The following is a 25,583-nucleotide window of genomic DNA, read 5'->3' on the forward strand; positions in this document are numbered from 1 at the left end:
TCTTTCTTTTTTTTTTTTTCTTCTGAGACAGCGTCTTGCTCTTTTGCCCAGGCAGGAGTGCAGTGCCATGTAATCATAGCTCACTGCAACCTTGAACTCCTGGGCTCAAGCGGTCCTCCTACCTCAGTCTCCCAATTAGCTGGAATGATAGGCATGTACCATCATACCCGGCTAATTTTTAAAAATTTTGTTTTTTACAGGTAGGGCCTTGCTAGTTTGTTCAGGCTGATCTTGAACTCCTGGCCTCAAGCAATCCTCCCATCTTGACTTCTCAAAGCACTGGGATTACAAGTGTGAGTCACTGCACCCAGTTACCTGCCACCTTCTATTGCATGTAGATAAATTTCTAAATAGAAATACATAGATGTAATCAGTTTTCTTACCAAGGAGGAAGAATGTTCTGTTTTAGCTGAGATAGTGTTGATGAGGAACTGGATTGCTTCCTTTGTGGAAAAAGGCATGATGACAGAGGAGCCCCAAAATTGATTCATTGTGGAGACATTGGCCTTTCCAATTGTCTTATGACAGTAAGCCAATTTTATCCCTAGTAGGAGTCCTCAAGGTAAAAGGCACAGAGTAGAGAACATTGGTCTCATTTTATCAGGCAAGTTTAACGTACACAAATGTTGCTCAAGGGACAGTGGAGAAGGATTGATTTTCTCCTGAGTGATGCTAGCCTATTAAGAAGTGGGCACTCTTCGAAATTTTGATAATAGTAATTGAAAGCTATGAAAGGATCTTAACATTTTTTTCTGAGCATATTTCATACTATATAGTATTTCCAGGAGCAGAGAAAGCCATGTAAAAGTAAAAGGCATTGAACAATTTTTAAAATGTATTCATTCAATCAAAATATTATTAAAGACTTATTTGTATCAGGCACTTTGCTGGATTGAAGATGGATAATTTACTCTCAAAGAGCTAACCGTCTCTTCACTAAATAGAACAATGCTATAGAATGAGGTTTTTTTTAAAAAAAGAAAAAAAACAGTATTACAAGTATGTGCAGAATATTATGGGAGCCCAGAGAAGCAGCACCAACCATGCCACAGACTGGTGTAGGAAGGATTCCTGGAGGAGGGCGTTCCTGAGCCTGCCTCAAAATAGGCAGAAGAATCAGTTACCAAGAGGGAAGGGATCAGGAGACCCCTAGAGGGGACAAGATAAGCAAAATGTGTGCAGTTCAGACACTGCACAGCTTATTTGGGAGATGTCGAAAACCTGTTGTTTCTCGGAGAGGAAAGAAGGGGAGGGTGGTAGATACGGCTAAAAAGGTGGGCACAGAAGCAATTAGGTACCGGCTCCCGTGCCAGGGAAAAAGTTTGGATTTTATCTTTTAGAGTTTAAAGAGATTCTTAACTTTTCTGGGTCATAAGCTGATTTGAGAATCTGATAAAAACTGTCAACCTTCTCTCCCTAAAAATGTACCTTTATAAATGTACTTAAAATTTTAAATATTATCTGAAGAGTTTATAGAAGCCCTGAGCCTGTCTATCCATGGACTTCCGCTTGGGAACCAGCTATTTCAGACAAATTCTTACATACCTCATTGTCCTATCAGTTAGCATGGAGAGGGTTTAGTGATATTCATAGATAGGAGGTTCACATTTAGTTATCAATAACAATGATCAAACATGGGGAGCAGCCAGGCTCTTCATTAATCATGAAAATAGTGACCATGGCTAATGCTGACCAAGTCTCACCATGTGTCCAGCACCATGCTGAGTGATTATGGGTATTCACTTGCTTGTTTTTGTTTTCTGTTAACTTGTTTAACAAGCTCACCACAATTCTGTAAAGTAGCTATTCTTATTTTTCCAATTTCTCAGGTGAAAAAACAGAGGCACAAGGTATTATTTACAGCTAGCAAGGTGCAGAGATGGCATGCACCCGCATTCTGGTCACACAGGCATTGTTTCGTGTTCTTAATTGCTACATTATCCTCTCCCTGAGAAAAACAAATCGAAACTATTTCTAACGACAAGATCCTAGACCAATTGGCCATAGATACAACTCAGTATGCAGATGTTATGTTGTGTTCATTGAACTTACATATTAGATATAGATTGCTGCTCTTGAAAGCACTAGTTCATGGTGGCTACATTCATGACAGAACTTTGAATAGGTTAAATATGGCTTTAAGATCATTAGCAGCAACACTTAATGCTGCGTGTCATCCAGGTTGTCATAAAGAATTTTATTTCTAAAGCTAAATAGTGTATAATTTTAAAAAAATTATTCTTAACATACACTTCATTTAAAACAATTTATGAACCCAATTCGAACTAGAACTTAGCATAAAATGTTGATGTGCAACATTAATAAATCGATGCTCAACATTTCATTCTCTGTTCCTTTTATCTACAATGCTTTTTACTTGAAAATGTGCATTAGTACCCCAAAAAAGAAGCTACATGAACATCTCAGTAGAAGTAGAAAAAGCATTTGACAAAATTCAATATCTGTTCACGTTAACAAAGGCCCCATAGCTTGTTTCAAGGGTTCTCTGGATATATTTCATAGAACATTTTACTGTTCCCTTTGTAAATTGTGAAATTTCTCCATTTTACGTTTAGATTCTAAGAAACAGCTCAAGGTGACTCTCATATTTAAATTGACTATGGAAATAGATTTTTTGATGCAAATTTATAATATGTTCATGGGATTAAGTTATCAAGCATTGCATATTATATTTTCAAGACCATCTTCCTTGAGAAGAAAATGTTTATACACCTGTAGGTGTGTATCCTTTTTTACATGGTAAAAAAATACTTCAGAATTATTGTTAATAAAAAATAATACTTTAATTGATGAGGTTGTTTTCAATAGAAATAAGACACTTTCATACAATTCTTGTCAGGTCTGTCATGTTAGAATAGTCTTTGGCAACTGGACTTGAAAACAACAGAAAAAATATTTCAGCCAAACATTAATATTAATATACTTTATTTTTTTAAGGTTCACAAAGATAATTAATTTTAGATTCCTCCCACACTGTGTTTCTTTTTTATGGGATTTACTTTCTGTTTTCATACAAAAAAGTTATTATACACAATTATATATCTATCTGTAATTTGACTTTTTATAAATTGTAACCAATTCATTATCACATGTATGTACATTTGGTTGTAAATAATCCTAAAATCCTAATTAGTATACAGTATTATTAACACATATTTACAATTTATATCCTAAACTGTATTTATAGTTTGATTTTTATTATTTAGGAAGAAAGTATATTATCTTAGCTATTTAAGTTTATAGAGGTAACATTTTCTCCGAAAGGGGATGTGACCATCCTAGAAAAGCTAAAATAAAGAAAACATTCCTTTTAGGTACACAGAAAGAAGAAAACAAAAAAGTCTTGTATATCTTTGCTGAGGACTCATAAAAATGACTGGTGGTGCTTTCAGGCATCATTCATCAGGTTTACATTTTAGAGGAAAAAAAAATCTCATTATCCACCCCATACTCATTTAAGTTTTAAGTGCTCAGAAGCCTTGTCATAACCTAGACTCAAGCTCTGAAATGGTAAGTCTTGACACATCTCAATTTCAGCAGCTCATCTTGGCAGTGCTAGAACTCTGAGTACTCATAGGTACAGGAGCTTTATATTCTCTTTTGCCCTAATTCTTTCACATTCTTTATACATCACTCCTAACTTTATAATGTTGTTAGCTTTTACACCTTCCTTTATTTTAAAACTGGATTAGTCTAAAAGTTTCCTATTGAGTAAGAAGTACCAAATGAACTATTGAGCACGATGCATATGCATTAACACATTTAATCGTGGAGGGCAAGTGAAGAGTACTTTATTTTATTCAAATGGGTTGGGAGAACTAGATTTCTATGAGGTCATTAAGCATTCTATTTACCTTAATTTTGTGCTCTCGTGGCACTGGCCTTTGCCATACCATGCAGACTTCTTATGCAGCAGAAACTGTAGAAGTTTAGGCTAGGGGAGAAGGTACTAGAACCTATATGTTTTTGTTTGTTAGTATCTGAAAAGTGATGAGTTAAAATGTGCTACTTATCTTTAAAAGCATATATATATATATACATAAAATACATATCATTCTTTTACTTGCAAAAGTACTTTATTTATGATAACATTTAGATACTAACTTTCCTCATTTGAGGAAGTAGTAGCAGTCTTTCCCTTCGGAATGCATTTTTTTTTATAACTTGCTTAAATTGAATGAGGTCGTTTATTAATACTCAAAGCTAATAAGGCGTCATCCTTTAACTTTCAGAAGACGAATATAAGTAGAAACTAATGGGGAAAAACTGCCTGGTTTTTCAAACTTTCCTTTTATACTTTCTAATGTCAGATTGTTTTTCTTAACAAAAAGAAAGTTGGATAAGACAGCCCCCTCAGAATGAATCCTAATTTATCTCTATTGGATGCATGTGCAAACCTAGCGCCTGTTCCACCAGTATCCAAAGTTTATAAAAAATTGAACAGCTAATTTTTAAGTAGTATTTAAAATTCATTGAGAATGTAAAATGACCACAAAATTCTATTTTTCCGATAACTTCTTATATCCACTGTGATGTCCAACTTAGAGTCAGAAGATAAGGGTTCACATTTTAATTGCTACCCGACAGTATGCCCAAACTGTGAATTGTGAATGTATGGCATTTATGGAGATGCTAGGATGTAAAAGCACTCAAATTCCGGTGCTTTTAAGACAAACAGCAATTTGGTGTTGTTGATTATTCTTTCTCATGCGCTAGGTACTATACCCATTTATTTGTTCTATGTTTTCACAACAGCCTTGAGATTTTCGGAAAGTGACCTAACACTCCTGTATAGACTGGTCTTAGGATGAGGACCGAGGCTGAACCTGGGTAATATGGACAGAGGTGAATTTGTAGTAATGTTTCATGTAAAAGCAATGCATAGAAGTTTTAACCCATCTTCTGCATTTTTTTTTGTTTTCCATTGATTGTCTGGCAAAATTAGAGAATAATTAAAGATGAAAAACAAAGCCTCCATCCTCATAAAGCACACCTGTTTAAAAATGGAAAACTATAAAACTAATTTCACTCATCATAATGTGAAATATATCTATGGTAGTAATTGAAATAGTGTGTAGCTTGAGCTCTCATTAATACTTTGGTAATTTATAAGAAAATAACTCACAGAATCAAGAAAATGTGAGGTCCATATTATCTATGTTTTTTCACTGCTCCCCTCCCAAGAGACATACCATGTTAGAATCAAATTATAATCAAAGGGCTGATGGTCAAGAAGGAATTAGCGTGATAGGAGTGAGAGGAAACCGATGTCTGATAGTATCAGATTTTAGGAAAATGGATGTGCTCATTCTTGTGCTGAGGATATTCCTCCCAGTGGGATGGGAATGCTTGAAGATAGGAGTCGTCTGTCTACTCCCCTTTTTATCCTCCTCCACATGAGGGTTGATTTTGCTGATGTGGCTAAAATACTTGAAGTCAGAGGCGCCAAAAAGTCTAGTTCTCTACCCAAGGTTACATTAATAGTTAGAGACAAGATGTGGCTGAATGGCAAATGCCTTTCAAGGTATGTTTATAACCAGGGAATCCTAGAATTATTCTGCCCATTTCAGGTCACATTTTCCTTTCAGGCATCTACAGTATAAAAATCTTAATTCAGCAATGAGGCCATTGGCCTTGTTTTAACCTGCACATTGTAAGAACATGGGTTATATAAAGCGGCACAGGAATGATCGTACCGGGACTGCTAAAATCTCCGTATTCAGAGTACGACTTCACAAAACTTGGCAAAAATAATTGAAGAGCAATGGATGACATATGCAACTATCTCTTTCTCTCAATGAATTTGTTTATGAGTTTCAGTCTGTTTCACTCTGGGGTAGAACTACCAAATAAGACATTTTGATTAAAATATAAAAAATAAAATTCCACAAGTCTGTAAATGACTATTTCAGTGTAAATCTCTAGCAATGTGTAAAGGAACAGCACTGTATTTCTCAGTAAAGGTAACTTTTTCCTATCAAAGTTAGAATTTGACTGAGATTCTGCATTGAGATGTGAAGTTATCTGTTAATTATTTTACTTGAAAGTGTATTTTAAAAGGAGGATGAGCTGCGTCCCCACCCAAGTCTTAACTTGAATTGTATCTCCCAGAATTCCCACGTTTTGAGGGGGGGCCCAGGGGGAGGTAATTGTATCATGCGAGCCTGTCTTTCTTGTGCTATTCTCATGATAATGAATAAATCTCACGAGATCTGATGAGTTTCTCAGCAGTTTCCACTTTTGCTTCTTCCTCATTTTCTCTTGTGACTGCCACGTAAGAAGTGCCTTTTGCCTCCTACCATGATTCTGAGGCCTCCCCAGCCATATGGAACTGTAAGTCCAATTAAACCTCTTTTTTTACCCAGTCTTGGGTATGTCTTCAGCAGCAGCATGAAAGTGGACTAATACAGAGGAAATATACCTTTACCTGTGTTTCTTACTTGGAGGAAAGTGTCAGTCTTGTTCAAAATTTTGAATTATTTAAAATTAGGTCAGTGATGTCACAGTAAGTTAACTTATATCAAGTAAAGTTGATTTTCAATGAGAAACAGTTATGGTGTTATGTGACAAAAAAGATTTCTACACCAAAAAAAACCCAACCATATTCTGGCCTAAAACTTACAAATAAATACTTCTTGAAAATTTAAGCCAACCTTTTATGTTATGGAAAGTCTTTTGATCTTCTCAGTAAGATAGATTTAACAAAAGTTTTGTTTGTTTGTTTGTTTTTGTTTTTGTTTTTTTAAATGACAGAGTACAGGATTAGTATAGGTTAATTAATTTATTTATTGTTTCATTTATTTATTTTTTGAGATGTAGTTTCACTTTTGTTGTTCAGGCTGGAGTGCAGTGGTGCCATCTTGGCTCATCTTGGCAAAGGTTTTCATGAGTCAGTGATTGTGACTCTTACACCAGCTTTCAAATCTTTCCTGTTAACCCTTTGTTGTAATCCCCTATTCTCTATTTGCATATTTTTAAGGCCTCCCTTGTTGCTTGTTCAAATTCCAAAGAAGAATATTTTGTGTTCACGTGACAACTGTATGCTGGTGATCAGCTCAGTGGAATACTTTTGTCCACACAGCCATTTAGGCACCCAAAGTGTTTTAGCCTCTGCTATTATCAACATAGAGTTTCCAGAGTTGGCCGGGGTTCATATCTGTTTCACACAGTTTAAAAAAAAAAGAAAAATGAAGGCATGTGCATGGAAGGCCTAGAAGCAGTGTACATCGCACCTCACATTGGCTACTACAGGCCACTGCTGGGAGTCTAGGATGTACCCTAGCCTCTTTGCCACAAAGCTGTATTAATATTCTCTAGCAGATACCACATTTGGCAGAGTGGCTACAACTGGGGCTACTACTTGGTTGAGTTTGTAGTATTTCGTCATTCTCTCACATCTTTCTGACTTTTGTAGCAGACCAGAGTAAAGCATTAAATGAGGATGTGAGGGAGTCTTTAAGAGTGACTCTGATCTCTGTCTTTCTCCCCTGGATTCAATGTTATTTTTAAATTATCTTCTTAATGAGGAGGACAGAGAGGAGTGACAGTTTCAGATACTTCTACTTGGCCTTCCTTACTATAGTAGCTTTTATCCCACAGGCCAAGGAACCAGTGTGGAAATTCTGCCAACTATTGAGTATGTTCGTTCTAACCATATGGTCAAGCACCAGACAGTTCATGGACTGAGTGGGCTCACTGTGAGCTAGACTAGGTCCTGGACTCCATTTGTTACTCTCCCTACCCCATCTACCCCTACTTTGACAATGGGCCACGATGTTGCTTCAGGTCCCTGGGTCTTAATGTCAACTCAGGTTCTTATTCAGCAGTGATGGTTCATCTCCATGCAATGTCTGGATGTCCTCCTTTGCCCAGTGGTTACCCCAGAGGTTCTCATGGTTACCTCAGTAAACACTTGTGGATCTCTTTAGGGAAGGACTAGGGAATCATCGGTTATATAACTGAGGGGACAGAGTCCTTCCTCCTGAGAACTCATCCTCTCTTTCAGTTAATGGTTTCTACTTCTGAGAACTGGCTTATGGCCAGACATTGGGCAAAAGGTCATGACTTTATTAACTGATTTATTTTAATCATATAACTGAAGCAGTGTTTCTGTTGCAATCCATTTATCTTGTCTCCTGGAACTTTGTGTCCTAGTAACCATCTCCAAAGTTTTTTGTGGTTAAGGTGTTCCTGGTTATAACTAGTCTTGTCACTCTTTGTGATAATTGAGCCTACCCTGCTTTTGACAGTTAGTGGCCATCATCTGGTCTGTATTTTAGGATCCTGTCATCTCCGTTGCTCTCCTGGAGCCCAGGTCTGTGTAGCATCTCCTACCATTTGCATCTTTTCCTACCAGCCTTAGTCTATAGAGGACAGCTCCCACAGGACTTCTTTTGGATGCTGGTGTCCCTTTCACTAGCTCATTCCTTCTCACTTTTGTCCTCCAGCTTCTCACAGAACAGAGTTAACTGATGGACTTTGGCTTTGGGTGGCATATCTACTCTAGCGTGCTCACTTCTCTGAGCCTTTGGATCCCTTCCATCCTTTGCCATTTGCCATTGAAATTCTAGAAGTTTAAATTTCATTTACTATAAACCACCACTTCTTCCCAACTTTCAAGAGCCAACTGGAGTTTTATTACCACTGTCTACTAGAGTCCTCTGTAGGGTGGTACATTCTTTGTCATGCCAAAGTGCTTCATTATCCATAAAGTAGCTCTTATCTTACCTTAGGTTTCACCATGTTTGATCCAGCATCTTTGGGGACCAGTCCTTTTATTACACCAAGTTGACTAGGTCCTGCAGCTCTACTGGAATGTAGTGCCTTCTTCCCTCAGCAGTGTCAGCCCTTTCATGGCTGGGTTATGTTGGACCTTCACCTTTGTTATTGAACTGGTGGCCAGGAGGGGAGAAGAGGGGTAAATCTGGAAGGGTGACATGTTCCCATATAAGGCAGAGGTTCTAAATAATCTCAAGGAAAAGTGGAGTGCTAGCCTCTAACTGGGAGGAAAGAGCCACTTCTGAAATCTGTAGATTTCAGATGAATCAAGCAATGCAAAGTTTTTTGAGTTCTTGAACTCAGATGTTCCTGTGTTGTTTTTCTGGGTCCTACTCCTTCCCAATTAGTTCCCTGAGCTTGATGTAGCAGACTTGGGAAAAAGAATATGCTGAGAATTCAACCTTCAAGGGAGCTCTGCTACCTATAATTAAGTCCTAGACCTGATCCTCAGCTTTTGATACCCTGCAGGAGATGGGTTCCTTTACAGACTTCCAAGGACACTCACTGAATTTAGTTCCGTTCATACCCACTCATTGAAGTTCTCTATCATGTATGCCTTACAACAGCACATATATAGTGCTGTACAATGAACTTCCATTCATATCACATGTTGTGACAACTACTGCCTTTTGAATTGATGCAAGTGCTTGTTCTCATGTTAAAACCATCTCAGTTATTAGCCATGACAGATGTCATTACTTCAATTTTGAAAATGAAGGAATTGAGACACAGAGAGATTAATTTAACTGTCCAAAGTCACACAGCCAATAAGTGGCAGAATAGAATTTGTTCCCAGGTAGCCAAATGTCAGAGTCTATGCCGATTTTCACTACAATGATGCTGATTCTCTTGGTACTGTTTGATGCCAACCAATTATGAATTGAAACTTAAATATAGCAACTGAAATCAAATGCCAGTATTTTGTGATAAAAGACATCTGGATGAACCTTAATATGATTATGTTACTTTTATTCAGATAAACAGCTAAATGAAAAGGCAGCATTTCATTATTTTTATAAAGGGTGTATTGATAATTCATGAGTTGAAAACATGGCAGCAGATTGAAGATTCCTATTTTTCACATTGTGTGGCTTTCAGACTGTTCACCAGGCATGTCAATACATTTCAGAAGAAATGTCCAGCTACCAAGACTGAGCTGCTAGATGCCAAATATTTTTAAATAATGTTACTGATTATTAGAATAAAGATTTCCCAAGACCTACTTCTTAATGGACCCTGCAACAATTCCTGATATCTCATAGAGGAAAAAAACTCACAAGATTTTTTCCTGTCTTATTTTATTTGTCCTTAATTTTACTTTTTCCTGAATAGTTAGTTGCATCTGCATATATGTGCCTGTTTTCACTGACCATTGTGTCATCAGCTGGTACTACACTGAGCCAGAATTATCCACATCTTCTTAAGTATGGAACAACTACATCGTCATAGAATTTATAGTGTTGAACAGTCACTAAGTTTGTGTTAAATTTGAATTTGGAGAATGAAAGAGGAGAGGTTATTAAAATTCCAGTGACACGTAAGAGCAGGACCTTTTTAAAAAAAATAAAAAATCTCAGAGGCAGTTTCTTACAGATGACTTTAGAAATTAAGCCCTAAAAGCATCCTTGGTGCACTGGTTTTTCTAAGGACTGGCGTTCAGCAATGAAAATGCAGTGCTTTTCTTGTCCCTGTCTAGAGGAAAAAAGCACTATCAGTTATTTAGAATCTGATTTATACCTTAAGAGAGTGGCTGCCACTCTCTGTGATTTCAGGGAAGTCGGGTATCAAGGAGCAATTTTCAAAGAATTGAAAGCCGGTGCAGGGTTATGAATGAACTCTGAGAGCTTTGACCTTCCCTGTCAAATGATAAGGCCATAAATATGTTGGTAATTCTGCTTTGTTGTGAGGACCTGTTCTTTTTCATCATTGTGGAGTTTCTAGGATACCAAAAATTGATCACTGCAAAACTAAAACAAAAAATTGTATTGTATTAAAAATATTAGAAAAGTAGACAACACAGGACAGAGAACAGCTTTTTGCATGTTGCTTTTGAAATGTGTCTGGAATTGCACTATCCAATTTTGAAAACTTCACAAGGTCCAATCAAATTCAGTATAACAATATGGTCACATTTTACCATTTATTTGAATGAACACAGCATAAGTGGTTTTTGGACAGGAACAGAGATAGTTAATGTATAATATTTTTAATGCTTCTTTCCCCAGTATGCCAAATCCATTATGAGATGTGGCTCATTCATGCTCAGATGTAGGCTTTTTCAGTAATCACATACAGTACAGTGTGTTTGGGCATTTACAGTGCTGTTAAGCTTAAAGTGTTCTGTTTTACTGATTATGTTTCCATCTTCATTAAATAACTGTTGAGGAAACTTTTTTCTCTGACTTCACCATTACCTTTCTCAGATTGATAGCCCAGGAGAAAATAAAGATAAGGAGGGGGGAAAAAAATAGTCCAGATAACCCTGAGAGAAGAGGAGGGAAAAGTGGTCATTTTCTTTTATTTTAGAAACAAAAATAAAGAAAGAAAACTTATTTTTTACAATTTTAAAAGGGACGCTTAAACTCTTTTGAACAAACACAGAAAAAACACCAAAAATGATTTTTCTGTTTTACAGTGGCCTGAAAAAGCAGAAAGAGCACAAGGAATGAGAAGGAAAAAAGGCAGTGGGCATACAAAGATAAAATGGTGCAGACAAAGCCATCTGGAGAGGGACAGCGAAAGATTGAGAGTATGGTAGTTATCTATTGCTGTGTAACAGATTGCCCCAAAACTTGGTGGCTTAACACAACAATAAACATTTATTATCTTTCAAAGCTTCTCTGTGGGTCAGGAATTTGGGCTTGGCTGGACGTTTCAAGCTTAGGGTCTTGTATAGCTTGGTTGTCCTGGCGTCAGGCATTAGATTCCATGCGGCTGACAAGTTGGTACCGGCTGGTGGCGACGATGGGTGTAAGGTTGGATTCCTCTCAACATGGGCCTTTCCAAAGGGCTGCTTGAGTGTCCTCATGACATAAGGATTGGCTTCCCCCAGAGCAAGCAATCTTCAACTGCAAGCAACAGGGCAGCTGTATTTTTTTTTTTTTTTTTTTAATAATCTAGCTTCAGAAGTTACAACACACTTGCACTTCTGCAATGTCCTACTGGTCATACAGGTTAGCTTATTCAGTGCAGGGAATGCAAGGGCACAAATACCAAGAGGCAAGGTTCACTGGGCGCTGTTTTGGAACTTGATTGCCACAGAGAAATAGTGAAGAGAGTGGTAGACAAATACAGACACACAGACCTATATGAACAGGAGAGGGGAGAAGACTGGGTAGTTGAGTCAAGTCCAGGTTGGGGGTGATCATGTTCTCCTGAAGGGCGCTTGGTTTGTGACAAGTGTAAAGGCTGCTTAATACCAGTTGTTAATTCTAACCCAACCTGTCACATCTAGTATGCTTAATTGTACTCTCATTACAATAATCTTTTCCAGCACCAAAATGGAAAGCTTAGGTGCATTAAGGCATAGTTTTCTCAGAAACACCACAATTTTACCTTAAAGGATAAAAATCTATGTATTTCCCCTCCAACACACACATAGACACACACACACACACACACACACACACACCAGTATCCGTGCTTTTACATTTCTGATGTCAAAGTCTCTTACCTGATACAGAAGAGGTATCAAAATAAGACCACTATAACAATGAAGACTGTATTCTACATAACTTGAAAGGAGTATTTATTCTGGCATTTTTGCCCGAACACAGTAGATTGTAGGTTATGATGTACTTCTCAAGTTGCTTTCAGAAGACAACTGTATCCCGACATTCGAGATCCCTAAAATGAGAGGCAGGTACATTGACTTTCTAAAAGTAAAAGTAATTAATTGTGTTACCTGTGATTTAATCCATTTGTTTTCTAAACATAATGATAGCAGATGTTTTTTAAGCATTTACTCTTTGGCAGGCACTATTCTAAGGGCTTTGCGTTTCAAGCCATTAAATTCCCACAACAACGTTTTTATTCTGGTTTTCTAGTTAAATAAAATGAAACTTAGACATGATAGAAAGGCATTGAAGTCCGTGAAGTCTTTCTTTAGCACTTATAATACTCTGTCTGTCTGTCTATCTATCTATCCATCCATCCATCCATCCATCCACCCACCCGTCCATCCACCCACCCGTCCATCCATCCATCCGTCCATCCATCCGTCCATCCATCCATCCATCCGAGACAGAGTCTTGCTCTGTCACCCAGGCTAGAGTGCAGTGGCACGATCTCCACTCACTGCAATCTCCATCTCCTGGGTTCAAGTGATTCTCCTGCCTCAGCCTCCCGAGTAGCTGGGATTACAGGTGCCTGCCACCAGGCCCGGCTAATTTTTGTATTTTTAGTAGAGACGATGTTTTGCCATGTTGACCAGGCTGGTCCCGAACTCCTGACCTCAGGTGATCTGCCTGCCTTGGCCTCCCAAAGTGCTGGGATTACAGGTGTGAGCCACCGTGCCTGGCCTACTCTTAATGTTCATACTGTATGCAGGGTAGATTAACCCAGGCAAGTTCAAAAGAAGGATTCACTAACAATGACAGTGCTTTCCTCAGACTCCATGGACAGAATCTGTAGTATCCCCAGACTTCTCAAGAGTTAGAAAAAGAAAACGGAATGCTTTCTGAAAGCTGGGAGTATTTCTCCTGAGGGAAGGGGTCAACCTGGAGGTAGGTGGGTCTGATTTACTTTTTAAAGCAGTCATTTTCTGTGGCTGGATTGGAAACAGACTCTAGTGAGGCAAGAGGAGACCTTATCATGGCAAAGTGCACAGGATGGTAATGAATGAGACTGTGAGATGTGGTAGGAAGTGATAGGAATTCTGAAACTATTTAGAATAGGGTCAATAAGATTTCTTTATGGGTTAGATGTGGGGTATGGGAAAAGAAGAAATCCTCTGGCCTAAGCAGTTGGAAAGATGGAGTAGCTCTCAACTGAGATCAAAAGCTGTGAATGGGATGGGTTTGAGGTAAAAGGTAAAGATATGTAAAGTAGGCAACTGGACATGCAAAAGCAGAGTTTGGGAGGGAAGTCTAGGCTAGAGATGCAAATTTGGGATTCCACAACATCTAGATGATTGAGATCACGAATGTGAATATGGGCAGATGAGGGAGGAGATCTTGCTGAGAGTAAGGAGCTGAGACCCTCCATCATTGAGAGTTTGAAAAGAAGGGGAGGAGTCAGTGAAAGATCCATGGGTTAAGAGGAAAATCAAAAGAGTGTGGTATTCTGGAAGCAAAGTAAGGATAATTTATCAAAAAGAGAGAATGAGAACCCATTGCAAACACTGCCGATAGGTCAACCCAAATGAAAACTAATAACTGACCATTGAATTTAGCAGCTTGGAGGTCACTGGATTTCTCAGTGAAAGCCAGTTTGGAAGAGTGATGGGGGCAAAAGCTTATTTGGTATGAATCTAAGACAGTATTAGGTCGTTCTTGCATCACTATAAAGAAATCCCTGAGACTGGGTAATTTATAAAAGAAGAGGTTTAATTGGCTCAAGGTTCTGCAGGCTATACAGGAAGCATGGCAGCATCTGTTTCTGGGGAGGCCTCAGGAAGCTTCCAATCATGGCAGAAGGTGCAGGGGGAGCAGGTGCGTTACACAGCAAACGCAGAAGCAAGAGGGTGGGGGGAGGTGCCACACACTTATAAATGACTAGACCTCACAAGAACTCACTCTCACAAGAATAGCATCAAGGGGATGGTGCTAAACCATTCATGAGAAATCCAATCACCTGGCCGGGCGCTCAAGCCTGTAATCCCAGCACTTTGGGAGGCCGAGACGGGCGGATCACAAGGTCAGGAGATCGAGACCATCCTAGCTAACACGGTGAAACCCCGCCTCTACTAAAAAATACAAAAAACTAGCCGGGCGAGGTGGCAGGCGCTTGTAGTCCCAGCTACTTGGGAGGCTGAGGCAGGAGAATGGCGTAAACCCGGGAGGCGGAGCTTGCAGTGAGCTGAGATCCGGCCACTGCACTCCAGCCTGGGCCACAGAGCGAGACTCCGTCTCAAAAAAAAAAAAAAGAAATCCAGTCACTTGATGATCCAGTCACCTCCCACCAGGCCCCACCTCCAACGTTGGAGATTACAATTCAACATGAGATTTGGGCAGGGACAAATATGCAAACTATATGAAAGACAGAATAGAGGAGAAAAATTGCAGACAGTGAATTTAGACAACCCTTTCCAGGAATCTTAATGTAAAGGGGAACAAATAAATGGGATAATGAGGTGGTAGATAGCAGATGAAGAAGATCAAGAGTCATTATATGGAAACTACTAAGCTTAGTGTTTTCCTTTTGATAATATTTATTGTACTCCTCTTGTGTACCTAATACTATGCAGGTATGCGTGTGTGTGTGTGTGTGTGTATATATATATATATACCCAGTGAAGCTGGGTGCAGTGGCTTATGCCCCTAGTCCCAGCTCCTCAGAAGGCTGAGGCTGGAGGATCACTTGAGCCCAGGGGTTTGGGGCCATCTTGATCAGTGTAGCCAGAACCCATCTCAAAATTAAATTAATTAATTAATTAATTAATAAAAAAGATTTGTTCCTCTCCTTGAGGCATTTATCTTCTGGTAAGGGAATTAGACTTGAAACTGTGTGTGGAGAGCAGAAGGTATGCTGGTAGCCCAGGTTTACAAGTTCAGTGAAGAATTCTGAAAAGGATAGTGAATTAGGTGGCATCTGAACTGAGTATTGGGACTTGTACCATCTGAATATTAACCTGCCTGCTTTTCATTAATATTTTCTAAGATCAGGGGAGGGGAGAAGCACAATTGTCCTGTTTGTTCTTGCCTTACGGTACTGAATTTAAAAAAAAAAAAAAAATGACTTTTGTGTCTCAGTTTTCTTGTTCATAGCCGAGTTACTGATTTTGCTTTAACCATTCTTTGTGAACTTCTGGAAAGCCCAGTAGGAATGTTTTGAAAACATGAGTAAGCGTTTCACACAGACTTATCTGCATCCTCCCCATATTCAGTCACCAACACACAACAGCCAAATGAATGGAGACATGATGACATAGGAAATAAAGAGAATGGGACATTCTATTGAAGATACATGGATGAGGTCAGAGAAGAAAGGCATGCACTGACTTCTTCATTCATTCATGCTCTGTACAAGTATTTATTATTTAGAATAAATTTTAGGCAAGGTCATGCAAAAGCTTAATTTGGAAATTGAATATAGGAAACAAAAAGGAAGAATGGGGAAAAAGCAAGCAATGAGAGAACTGGCTTTTAAAGTTAGAGCCTAGAAAGACATGACGACATAGTAAAAACAAATGAGCTTTAAAATCACAGCATACTTGGGTTCGGATATCACACCTACTGTTACTCTATCTTGAACAAGTTCATTACTGCCCTGAGTCTGCAATCTTTATTTTAGCAGTAATTCTACCACTCGAGGTTGTGATAAGAATTATAGCGGCCAGCAGAATATTTGCACCTAGCAAATACTCAAAAATTCTTTCCTCACTGCTATCATCTGAATGTTTGTGTGTCGCCCCCGCCCCCCGCCCCATAAAACTCCTATATTGAAATCCTAAACTCCACGTTTGGAAATGGGGTCTTTAGGAGATGCTTAGGTCATGAGAATGGAACCCTTGAAAGGGATGGGTACCCTTCTAAAGGAAGACTGAGAGAGACCCCTTGCCAGTTTTGCCACATGAGGATAGACTGAGAAGGTGCCATCTATGAACCAACAAGCAGGTACTAACCAGACACTGAATCTGCCAGCACATGGATCTTGGACTTCCCAGGGTCCAGAAATTTGAGAAGTAAATTTATGTTGTTTATAAGCTACCAGTTTGTGGTGTTTTATTATAGTTGCCCAAATAAACTAAGATACTCTTTTTTTTTTTTTTTTTTTTTTTTTTAAGGAGAAGTCTTGCCCTTGTCCCCCAGGCTGGAGGGCAGTGGCACGATCTCGGCTCACTGCAACCTCCGCCTCCTGGGTTCAAGCAATTCTCTTGCCTCAGCCTCCTGAGTAGCTGGGATTACAGGCACCTGCCACCACGCCTGGCTATTTTTTTTTTTTTTTTTTTTTTTTGTATTTTTAATAGAGACGGGGTTTCACCATGTTGGCCAGGCTGGTTGCAAACTCCTAATGTCAGGTGATCTGCCCGCCTCTCAAAGTGCTGCGGTTACAGGCGTGAGCTACCACGCCTGGCCAAGATACTCATTTTTCTCCCCGTTTTTTCTTTAACTTGATCTTTCTCATTATTTCTTCCAGGTTATAGAGTTTGATAGTCATGCTGGTTTTTGAAACAAATAAATGCAAAATTGTTGTCTTTCCCCCCACACTTTCTTCAGGAGCACTAACAGTATCCCATGAGTATTATGAACATGAGTGAAAAAAGTCACCAGACACCCAACATTCAGTTAAGCATGCTGAACATCAGCGATACTACATTCTCAGCTAGCAGAAATGCTGCCTGGAATTTCTTAATGAATAGGAATCCTTCAGGTAGTTCTCCCTACTGTTGAACCATCTCCCCCCTTATCCTCCATTCCCCTGCCAGTCTTAAGGACTTGTAGCTTCTGAGATCACATCAAAGCGAAGTACATGGGGATTAATGAATAGCTCATCTGACAAAAGTTAGGGGGTTCAGGTAGAAGGAATGTTTGTGCTTACAGTAATTGTGGGAAGCTGATTGTCTATGGAAGGGGACTCTCTTTGGTAGCTCTTTTATAGTAAGAAAGTTGGAGCAGTTAATAATACAGGAAGAAAGTTGAAATATGTATTGCAGTACCAGGATTCCAATCAATTCTTTAACAAGTGTGAGAAAAGGTGGGAAATATGTTAGTATATTTAGAATCTGAATGAAATATTATTGAAATTATTACTAGCACTTAAAAAAAGATAACATTGAGTTGCCACAGTATTTGGCTAAATTCATGTGAGAATTCCAAAAAATAACTTGAAGAATTTCATGTTGGGTAGAGTGACCAAATATTAGGCCTCAGAAGGAGTTCTTATAACTTTTTAAAAAAATGATGAACAAAGTAAAAGAGGTACGCTCTTATTTAAAAATTCATTTACTAAAAACTAGGGCTTCTGTATGACAAACTGGAGACATTACTCTCCTTAAGATATCTTAATGTCAGCCGGGTGCCATGGTTCATGCCTGTAATCCCAGCACTTTGGGAGGCCAAGGTGGGTGGATCACGAGGTCAGGAGTTTGAGACCAGCCTGGCCAACATGGTGAAACGCCGTCTCTACTAAAAATAAAAAAAATTAGCCCGGCGTGGTGCTGGGCACCTGTAATCCCAGCTACTCAGGAGGCTGGGGCAAGAGAGTTGCCTGAACCCAGGAGGTGGAGGTTACAGTGAGCCAAGATCGCACCACTGCCCTCCAGTGTGGGGGCGACAGATTGAGACATTGACTCAAACAAACAAACAAACAAAAATATCTTAATGTGTCATGGAGGTATAACGTTAAAATGTTTTTCTTTTCCCTTCTTTCTGCTGATACTTTATCTTAGTCTTATGCGGGCTAATCACTCTTTTTCTTTAAAAATTACTGGAGCAAGGTGGCCAGGTTTTTAAAACAATAAAAAGCAGAAAGGAAAGAAAGTGTGGGTTCAAATTAAACCTGGAGGACCTGATAAAGGGAGAAAAGTAAATCAACATGTATAATATGAGTGCTTGAAATGCTATTCTCGGCACCTTCCACGTGTTATTTAATCCTGAAAATAACTCGGGGAGGCAGTATTGTAGTCCTCATTTTACCTAAACACATAAAATTACATTTTAAATGTATTTCGAGCACCAGTGACAGGGTATTCATGATTATTGGGTGTGTACAGTTTACTTGTATCTGATTAAGCAAACATTATCTAGATCGGGGCGTCCAATTTTTTGGCTTCCCTGGGCCACACTGGAAGAAGAACAGTTGTCTTGGGCCACACATAAAATACACTAACACTAACATAGCTGACGAGCTTTAAGAAAATAGCAAAAATATCTCACAATGTTTAAAGAAAGTTTACGAATTTGCATTGGGCGACATTCAAAGCTGTCCTGGGCTGCATGCAGCCCGTGAGCCGTGGATTGGGCAAGCTTGATCTTAACAAAGAATACTGGGTGTGTCTCTTGAGTCCTTTCAGTTCACCTGGACCTTCCCTCATCTACTCAGATACTGAGAGATTTTTCGAAGCATATTGACACCTTTTCATCAATGCATTTTCTTTAAACAATGAAACAATCAGGTATTTCTTTGATACATATGTTCCTTCCACTGTGTTGTAAGTTCAACAGAAAAAAAAAATTAGATTCTTGTTCTTCAAAGAAAGTGTATTCTTTTGAGGGATACAATATGAACCTATTTGAGGGATGCAATGCAGTACCAAAGTGCTACATTTTATAGCGTAAATAATTAAAATTTTAGCATTCAGGAGGAAGTCATCTTTGTTATTTGGAACACATAGGAAGTTTTCATTAAAAAAGTAAAGCTTGCGTTTTGCTTTGATGTCTCTCTGGATTAAGGATGGAGAAACGGTATAGGAGCAGACAGGAGAGCATGGGCATCCTGATCATATGCTATGTTAAGAAAAGCGTTTATCTAAAGTAATTTGAAAACTCTGAGATCACTCTAACTCAAAATACATCTTTCAAGGCAACCTGTCCTGTTTCTGCTGTCAGTAACGCTTACTTCTGGGATAAATAATGTCTCTAGAAGTCATCATTTAAAATGTCTGTATCTTTTGAAGAGGCCAAGAGTGGGTTTTTCTCTGACTGGCATAAAAGAAAGGCGTGAAGATAAGATACGATCCATTGTAAAAAAAAAAAAAAAAAAAAAAAAAAAGGTATACATGCAGAGGTCATAACAAAGCAGAGACATCAATGTCATGTTTTATTTTGAAATATTCAGTGTGAGGCAATCTATAAGTAAATTAGCCTGTCATTAGAGTAATTTACCATCTCTTACAATAGTAGGCATTTCATACATATTTTTGACTTTTGAATAAACAAACTAACCCAACTAGCATTAATAAGGTTTTTTGTTTTTTTGGTCACTGCTGAGTATTGTCATTAACCCTTTAATAGTACAACTAGCTCATGTCAGAACGTGTATGTGATTTCAGCAGGAGGTTATTGACTGACTTCTAATACAAAAATCAAATGGAAGTTATTACATTCAAAACATATTCTTGAAATGTTCTGACTATGGAAATATTAAACCAAAATATGCTAGTTTTGGGTGCTGTGTGAAAAATATTATTCCAAATCAACATTTTCCTAAGTCAATTTCATGAAATGAAGTTTCCATGGGAAATTACGAGATGATATTTGAGCAGCAGAGGGAGGTTCTGTGGTGAAGTAAATTTGGAAAACACTTATTCAGGTAAACAGGGTTTCTGTTTACTTGTTTTTGCTGCAAACTACCTAGAACATCTAACATGCTGGCATCCATCGTGGTTTCCAAGAGGTGAACTGCCAAAGCGATTTTTCCAATCTGTATTTGACCCTGGAGTAATATTCTATAGAAAGCACTTTAGAACATGTTCTAACATGATTTGAATTCTAAAAGCTGTCCGTAGATACTAATGCTTTTTCAAAGGAAAAAAACCTCAATTTAATATATATACATGCAACATTAATTTGATACAGGCTATTTCAGATAAACCCAATGCATTTTTATTTTGAATTCTACATTTGTGGAGCAGAATCAAAGAAAACATATAAGACTCTGAAGTTGTATAACTACAAGTTCACTGGAGAGACCCTTTATCTTGTGTCTACTTTCAGCTATGTGAGCAGTCACAGTATGAAAATACACCAGCACAAAAGTCTGTTGTATAGGAGAAGTAACCTTTTTTTCCTGCTAAATATCTTCTGTCTGCTTCTTTTACTCTTCTTTCCTGCAGGCTATTTAATTTCCTGCAGTGTTTGTTGATAAATTTTTAAAGTACCTGGACCAGCTAACAAAAGATGAGCTACCAGAAACTGGCCTTGTGTTTAATCCGTCTCCAGCCATGTTTCGTTCATACAGGGTCTAACTGTGTGTCACTAATTGTGGCTGCCATTAGCCTCCGAGTGTAGGTTCAGCATTAACAACAACTGGATGAATGCATGGCCACTTTATACTAGCATTGGCATCTTCTCCTTGAATTTTTTACACTAAATCTAATGCGTTTATGTTCTTTCTGTGTTCGGTGCTTTGTGAATGATCTTGTTAATTTGCTGTATAGTTTGTGATATCCACACTGAAATATCTTAGCATAAAACTTGGCATAGTTATTGGATTTAAGGATGTGGGTATGTAAACAGAATTCAGATATCTCTCTGGTATTTTTCTTGTTTTTTTTCTTTCTTTTTTTTTTTTGTAGAGACATGGTTTCACTTTGTTGTCCGAGCTTGTCTCCAACTCCTAGGCTCAAGTGATCCTCCCACCTCAGCCTCCTAAATTGCTGGGATTACAGACATGAGCTCCCATGCCCAGTCAATGTTTGGTATTTTTCAGAGGCAAAATCTAGAATCAGCTTTAATCTTTTCTCTCAGTTATGTTTTGTCCTTTGAAAAGTAGGGGTATAATACAAAACAAAGGGACAGCGATTTCTCACCCCTTCATAGCTATCTATTTGTGTATATTTTGTTCTACCTTGACATGACAGTCTAGGGAAAGTAATACTATTATGCTGTCTGTCTTTAACATGATCATAAGTTTGCTTTCCAGCACACATACCAAGCAACATCTTTGTTACCTTTCCCTAAATTACAATTTCATACTTATTAAGGTTGTTAGATGTGTTGAAATAACCACAATTGGAAAAGCAACCTGACTGTGATTGATTTTTGTTCTTTCTTTACTATATAGGACTGCCTTTGACTTTAAAGAGTTATCTTAGTTCAGAAAAGAGGCCAGAGCAGGAACCTGTGAAATAATTCATGGGAGAAGATGGAAGTAAATGATGAGTTCATGTGCCTCTAGTCTCCAGTAATGGCATAAATCCTTAGGGAAGTTCTTTAATGTCAGCCTGTATGCCTGCCTGTGTCAAATCACATATAGGCTAGCATGAATTAAGAAATCTGGGGAATGAACAAAAATTCCTTTATACAGTTGTTCATTTTCAAAAGATGTCACATAGATCTGAAGATACAGGAAGAAGGCAAAACATTGCTCTCATTTCACCATAAAAACTGTATTCGCATGTTTATAAACACAAAGACCATTCACATATGGCTAAGCACCTTTCTGGAACAAGAGAAAACGTGGTTAATTGATTGTGGGCTAAGGCCTATCTGTGACTTCTCAAGTCCACAAATGAGTTTATTCCCAGACTGACAATTTTAAGGTCTGTTGATTCTTAAAATAATGAGGAAGGCAATGTATATATAGCATGCTTACTACTGTGTCATTTAAATCATTGGATTTTATAACAGCCCTCCTCTCCCTGGGAGAATAAAACTTAACATGTATATGTGCTGTTTCCTTTGCATTATATGATACAAGTTGAAGAATATTCTCTTAGGGAGCTAATATCACAAGTTGAAAAACACTTCCTTCTTTGCTTCGCCATTCTTAATGGAAGTCACCTAGGAGCACCAAACATGCTAACATATTCAGCTAGGCACCGCCAAACCATTAAGCAGGCCACAAACCAAGGAAAGAAAGTCGTCAATTAAGAGACAAGAACTCACTGTAACACACTGAAAAGAAGACAGCCCAAGAACACAGGAATTCCTCTTTGATAAGTGATGGAGAAGCCGCATTCTAACAACAGGTCTCATTGTCAGAAACACTGTTATCAGACGCAGAAGTATAGAGATCTGGACAAGGTGTACCTTCCTTTCCTTGTTCTGCTGGTGCCCTCTTGAGCCCTCCACTCTCTGCCACTCAATGTCCAGAATGCTACAGGTTACCTATAACCCTTCTGAAATTGCTGTGTTTTCTGATGGGAACCCTAAGAGTACTGCCCTTCAACAGGAAACTGGGTGGCGATCCACCTGTATGATAAGTCATCACCAATTCCTGTTCCTTCTCTGCTGAAGCCAATGTAATACTAAGGAAATCCGAATTTCTAAAACATCTGTCTCATCAGCTCCTTTTTTTTTTTTTTTGAGACAGAGTATTGCTCTGTCGCCCAGGCTGGAGTGCAATGGCACGATCTCGGTTCACTGCAACCTCTGCCTCCCGGGTTCAAGCAATTCTTCCACCACAGTCTCCCGAGTAGCTTGGATTACAGGCACCCTCCATCACACCCAGCTAAGTTTTGTATTTTTATAGAGACAGGGTTTCACCATGTTGGCCAGGCTGGTCTTGAACTCCTGACCTCAGGTGATCTGCCCACCTTGACCTTCCAAAGTGTTAGGATTACAGGTGTGAGCCACCGCTCCTGGCCTCATCAACTCCTTCTATTAGAAAGAAGGTTTTGTTACCTCTTTGAGCATTTTTTTTTTTTTTTTTTGAGCATTTGTTTTAAAAGTGTGCTAGGTTTGGCATCGAGGGATGGTCATTGGTATTATGTTTAGTATATCTATCTTCAGAGAGAATTATTTATATAATGGAGAATGGTAGAAAGAAACAAATCTCAAATTTGTGTGGCAAGCTGTTCAATATAAATCAACTTGGGGGGAAATTCTATACAAAGGAATAAAGGCAGCTCTTACCTAAAAGAAAATAAAAACTTTTTTTTTTTTTTAAAAAAAAAAAAGCAAGGGCAGGAGTCGTGGCTCACGCCTGCAATCCCAGCACTTTGGGAGGCCGAGGCAGGTGGATCACTTGAGGTCAGGAGTTCGAGACCAGCCTGGCCAATGTGGTGAAATCCCATCTCTACTAAAAATATAAAAATTAGCTGGGTGTGGTGGTGCCCGCCCGTGGTCCCAGCTACTCAGGAGGCAGGAGAATTGCTTGAATCCTGGCGGCAGAGGTTGCAGTGAGCCGAGATCGCACCCTTGCACTCCAGCCTGGGCAAGATGATGAGTGAGTCTCACTCACCTGGGAGTGAGACTCCCCATCTTGAAAAAAAATTAAAAAAAAAAAAGCAGAATACATTGTAATGGCTGCTGAGAAGCAGCTCTCTATGCATGTTTCTCTTGTGTGGCATCTTGCATTTAGGATAGGCTTCAAACCCGCGGTCCCGTTGCTGCTAGTTTGGTCTCTGGAATTGGTAGGTGTAGGTAGGAATCCTTATCTGTGTGGTCCTATGTTATCTCTGCAAGCTCCAGTTTTTTCATAGGTGAGACATAATTAACAATAAGATATCAGATACTTTGTAAAGTTGTTGTTAGGATTAAGTAGGGTGAAAGTTCCTAGAATTATTCAGCACATATTGCGAACCTTTTTTGTGAGGGTTAAGTATGATAAGCCATGTGAGGGTCATAGACGCATCCTGCTGGTCTTCAGTGCACATTAACATCCCTTCTCTTTTCCCCTTCTTAATGATCATTTCTTCTCTCCTTCAGGGAAAGCACAGATTGCATGTAGACACCGGAATGGAGGGTAATTGGTGCGGCCTTATTCCTGTTGGACAGCCTTGTACGCAGGTTACAACCACAGGCCTCAAGTGGAACCTCCGTAAGTAGAACCTTTCCATAAAGGAATGATGTTTTTTTCTTTTTTTCTCTGTTTCTTTTTTTTTTTTTTTTTTTAATGTCTCTGTGGTCTATACCTAGGAGGAATTGCTGGGTCTTATGATAACTCTATGTTTAACCTATTGAGGAACGGCCAGATTACCTTCCAGTGTGACCGAACCATTTTACTATGTGCAGTGTAAGAGTGTTCCACTTTCTCCACATTCTCAACACTTGGTATTATCTGTTTGCTGGTTTATAGCCATCCTAGAGCATGTGAAGGTGGCATCTCATTGGGGTTTTCATTTACATTTCTCTGATGACTATGTCAAGCATCTTTTCTTGTGCTTATGGAACATTCATATATCTTCATTGGAGAAATGTCTATTCAGCTCTTTTACCCATATTTTAATTGGCTATTTTTACATTGAGTTACAAGAGTCCTTTATGTATTTTAGATACAAGTCTTTTACCCAGGTGTGTGACTTGCAAACATTTTTTAGCCCTTAGCATGTATTTTCACTTTCTGAAATTTAATTAACTAAATTAACAGATGTTAATGAAGTCTATGTTTTTTCTTTTGTGGATCGTACTTTTGGTGTCATATCAAAGAACTCTTTGCCCAGGCTTCTTCACGATTTTGTGTATTTGAAAATCCTACTTTACTTTCCTAGAGAAGCATCAAGTTCTTTTCGTAGTCAAATCTCTGACATAAGATTTGCTGCTCTTATTAAATCTTAAAATGTTTTCCAGTAATTGTGAACTGTATTAGGTCCTAGTAGTACTAAAACCGAGCGAAAAATATTAAAAAGTAAGGGGGTCCTGTTCATGAGATAAATACTGATTCCGAAAGGAACCATCAGTCATTGTGAAATGAATCAACTCTAATCTTTCTAAGAATAGCAATAATTTAGTCAAAGAGCTCTGATTGAATGTCAAAGGAAACATCTCCTGATTGACCAGTATGGCAAAGTTGTACAAGTAAAATATGGAACTATGTCATTCTTTTCTAACAAGTAAAGCACTTAGAGTCCCACAAGAAAATAAATCTTTTTCCAAGAAATAAATATTTTGAAACACAAAGACTTGTAAAAAGACCTTTCTATGAGCCACTGCTGAAACAATTAGGAAAAACTAGAGATATTTGGAAACAAATGTCTAGAGAGCTCATCAGAATTTGAAAGGACTGTGAGAACACATCTC

The 25,583-nt window shown here is 38.6% G+C and overlaps 1 protein-coding gene across 2 annotated transcripts in view; it reads left to right on the forward strand.

Annotated features, from left to right (window-relative positions):
• Positions 1 to 25,583, forward strand: part of TPK1 (thiamin pyrophosphokinase 1) — a 384,318-nt gene that overhangs the window by 264,595 nt on the left and 94,140 nt on the right. For both annotated transcript variants that reach the window (XM_033192495.1, XM_033192496.1), the window contains one exon: positions 24,273 to 24,384. In XM_033192495.1, the coding sequence (XP_033048386.1) occupies positions 24,273 to 24,384 (112 nt within the window). The remainder of the gene's footprint in view (positions 1 to 24,272; positions 24,385 to 25,583) is intronic.

Source organism: Trachypithecus francoisi, unplaced genomic scaffold (genome assembly GCF_009764315.1).
Source record: "Trachypithecus francoisi isolate TF-2019V2 unplaced genomic scaffold, Tfra_2.0 Lachesis_group4, whole genome shotgun sequence".
NCBI classification, from domain to species: Eukaryota; Metazoa; Chordata; class Mammalia; order Primates; family Cercopithecidae; genus Trachypithecus; species Trachypithecus francoisi.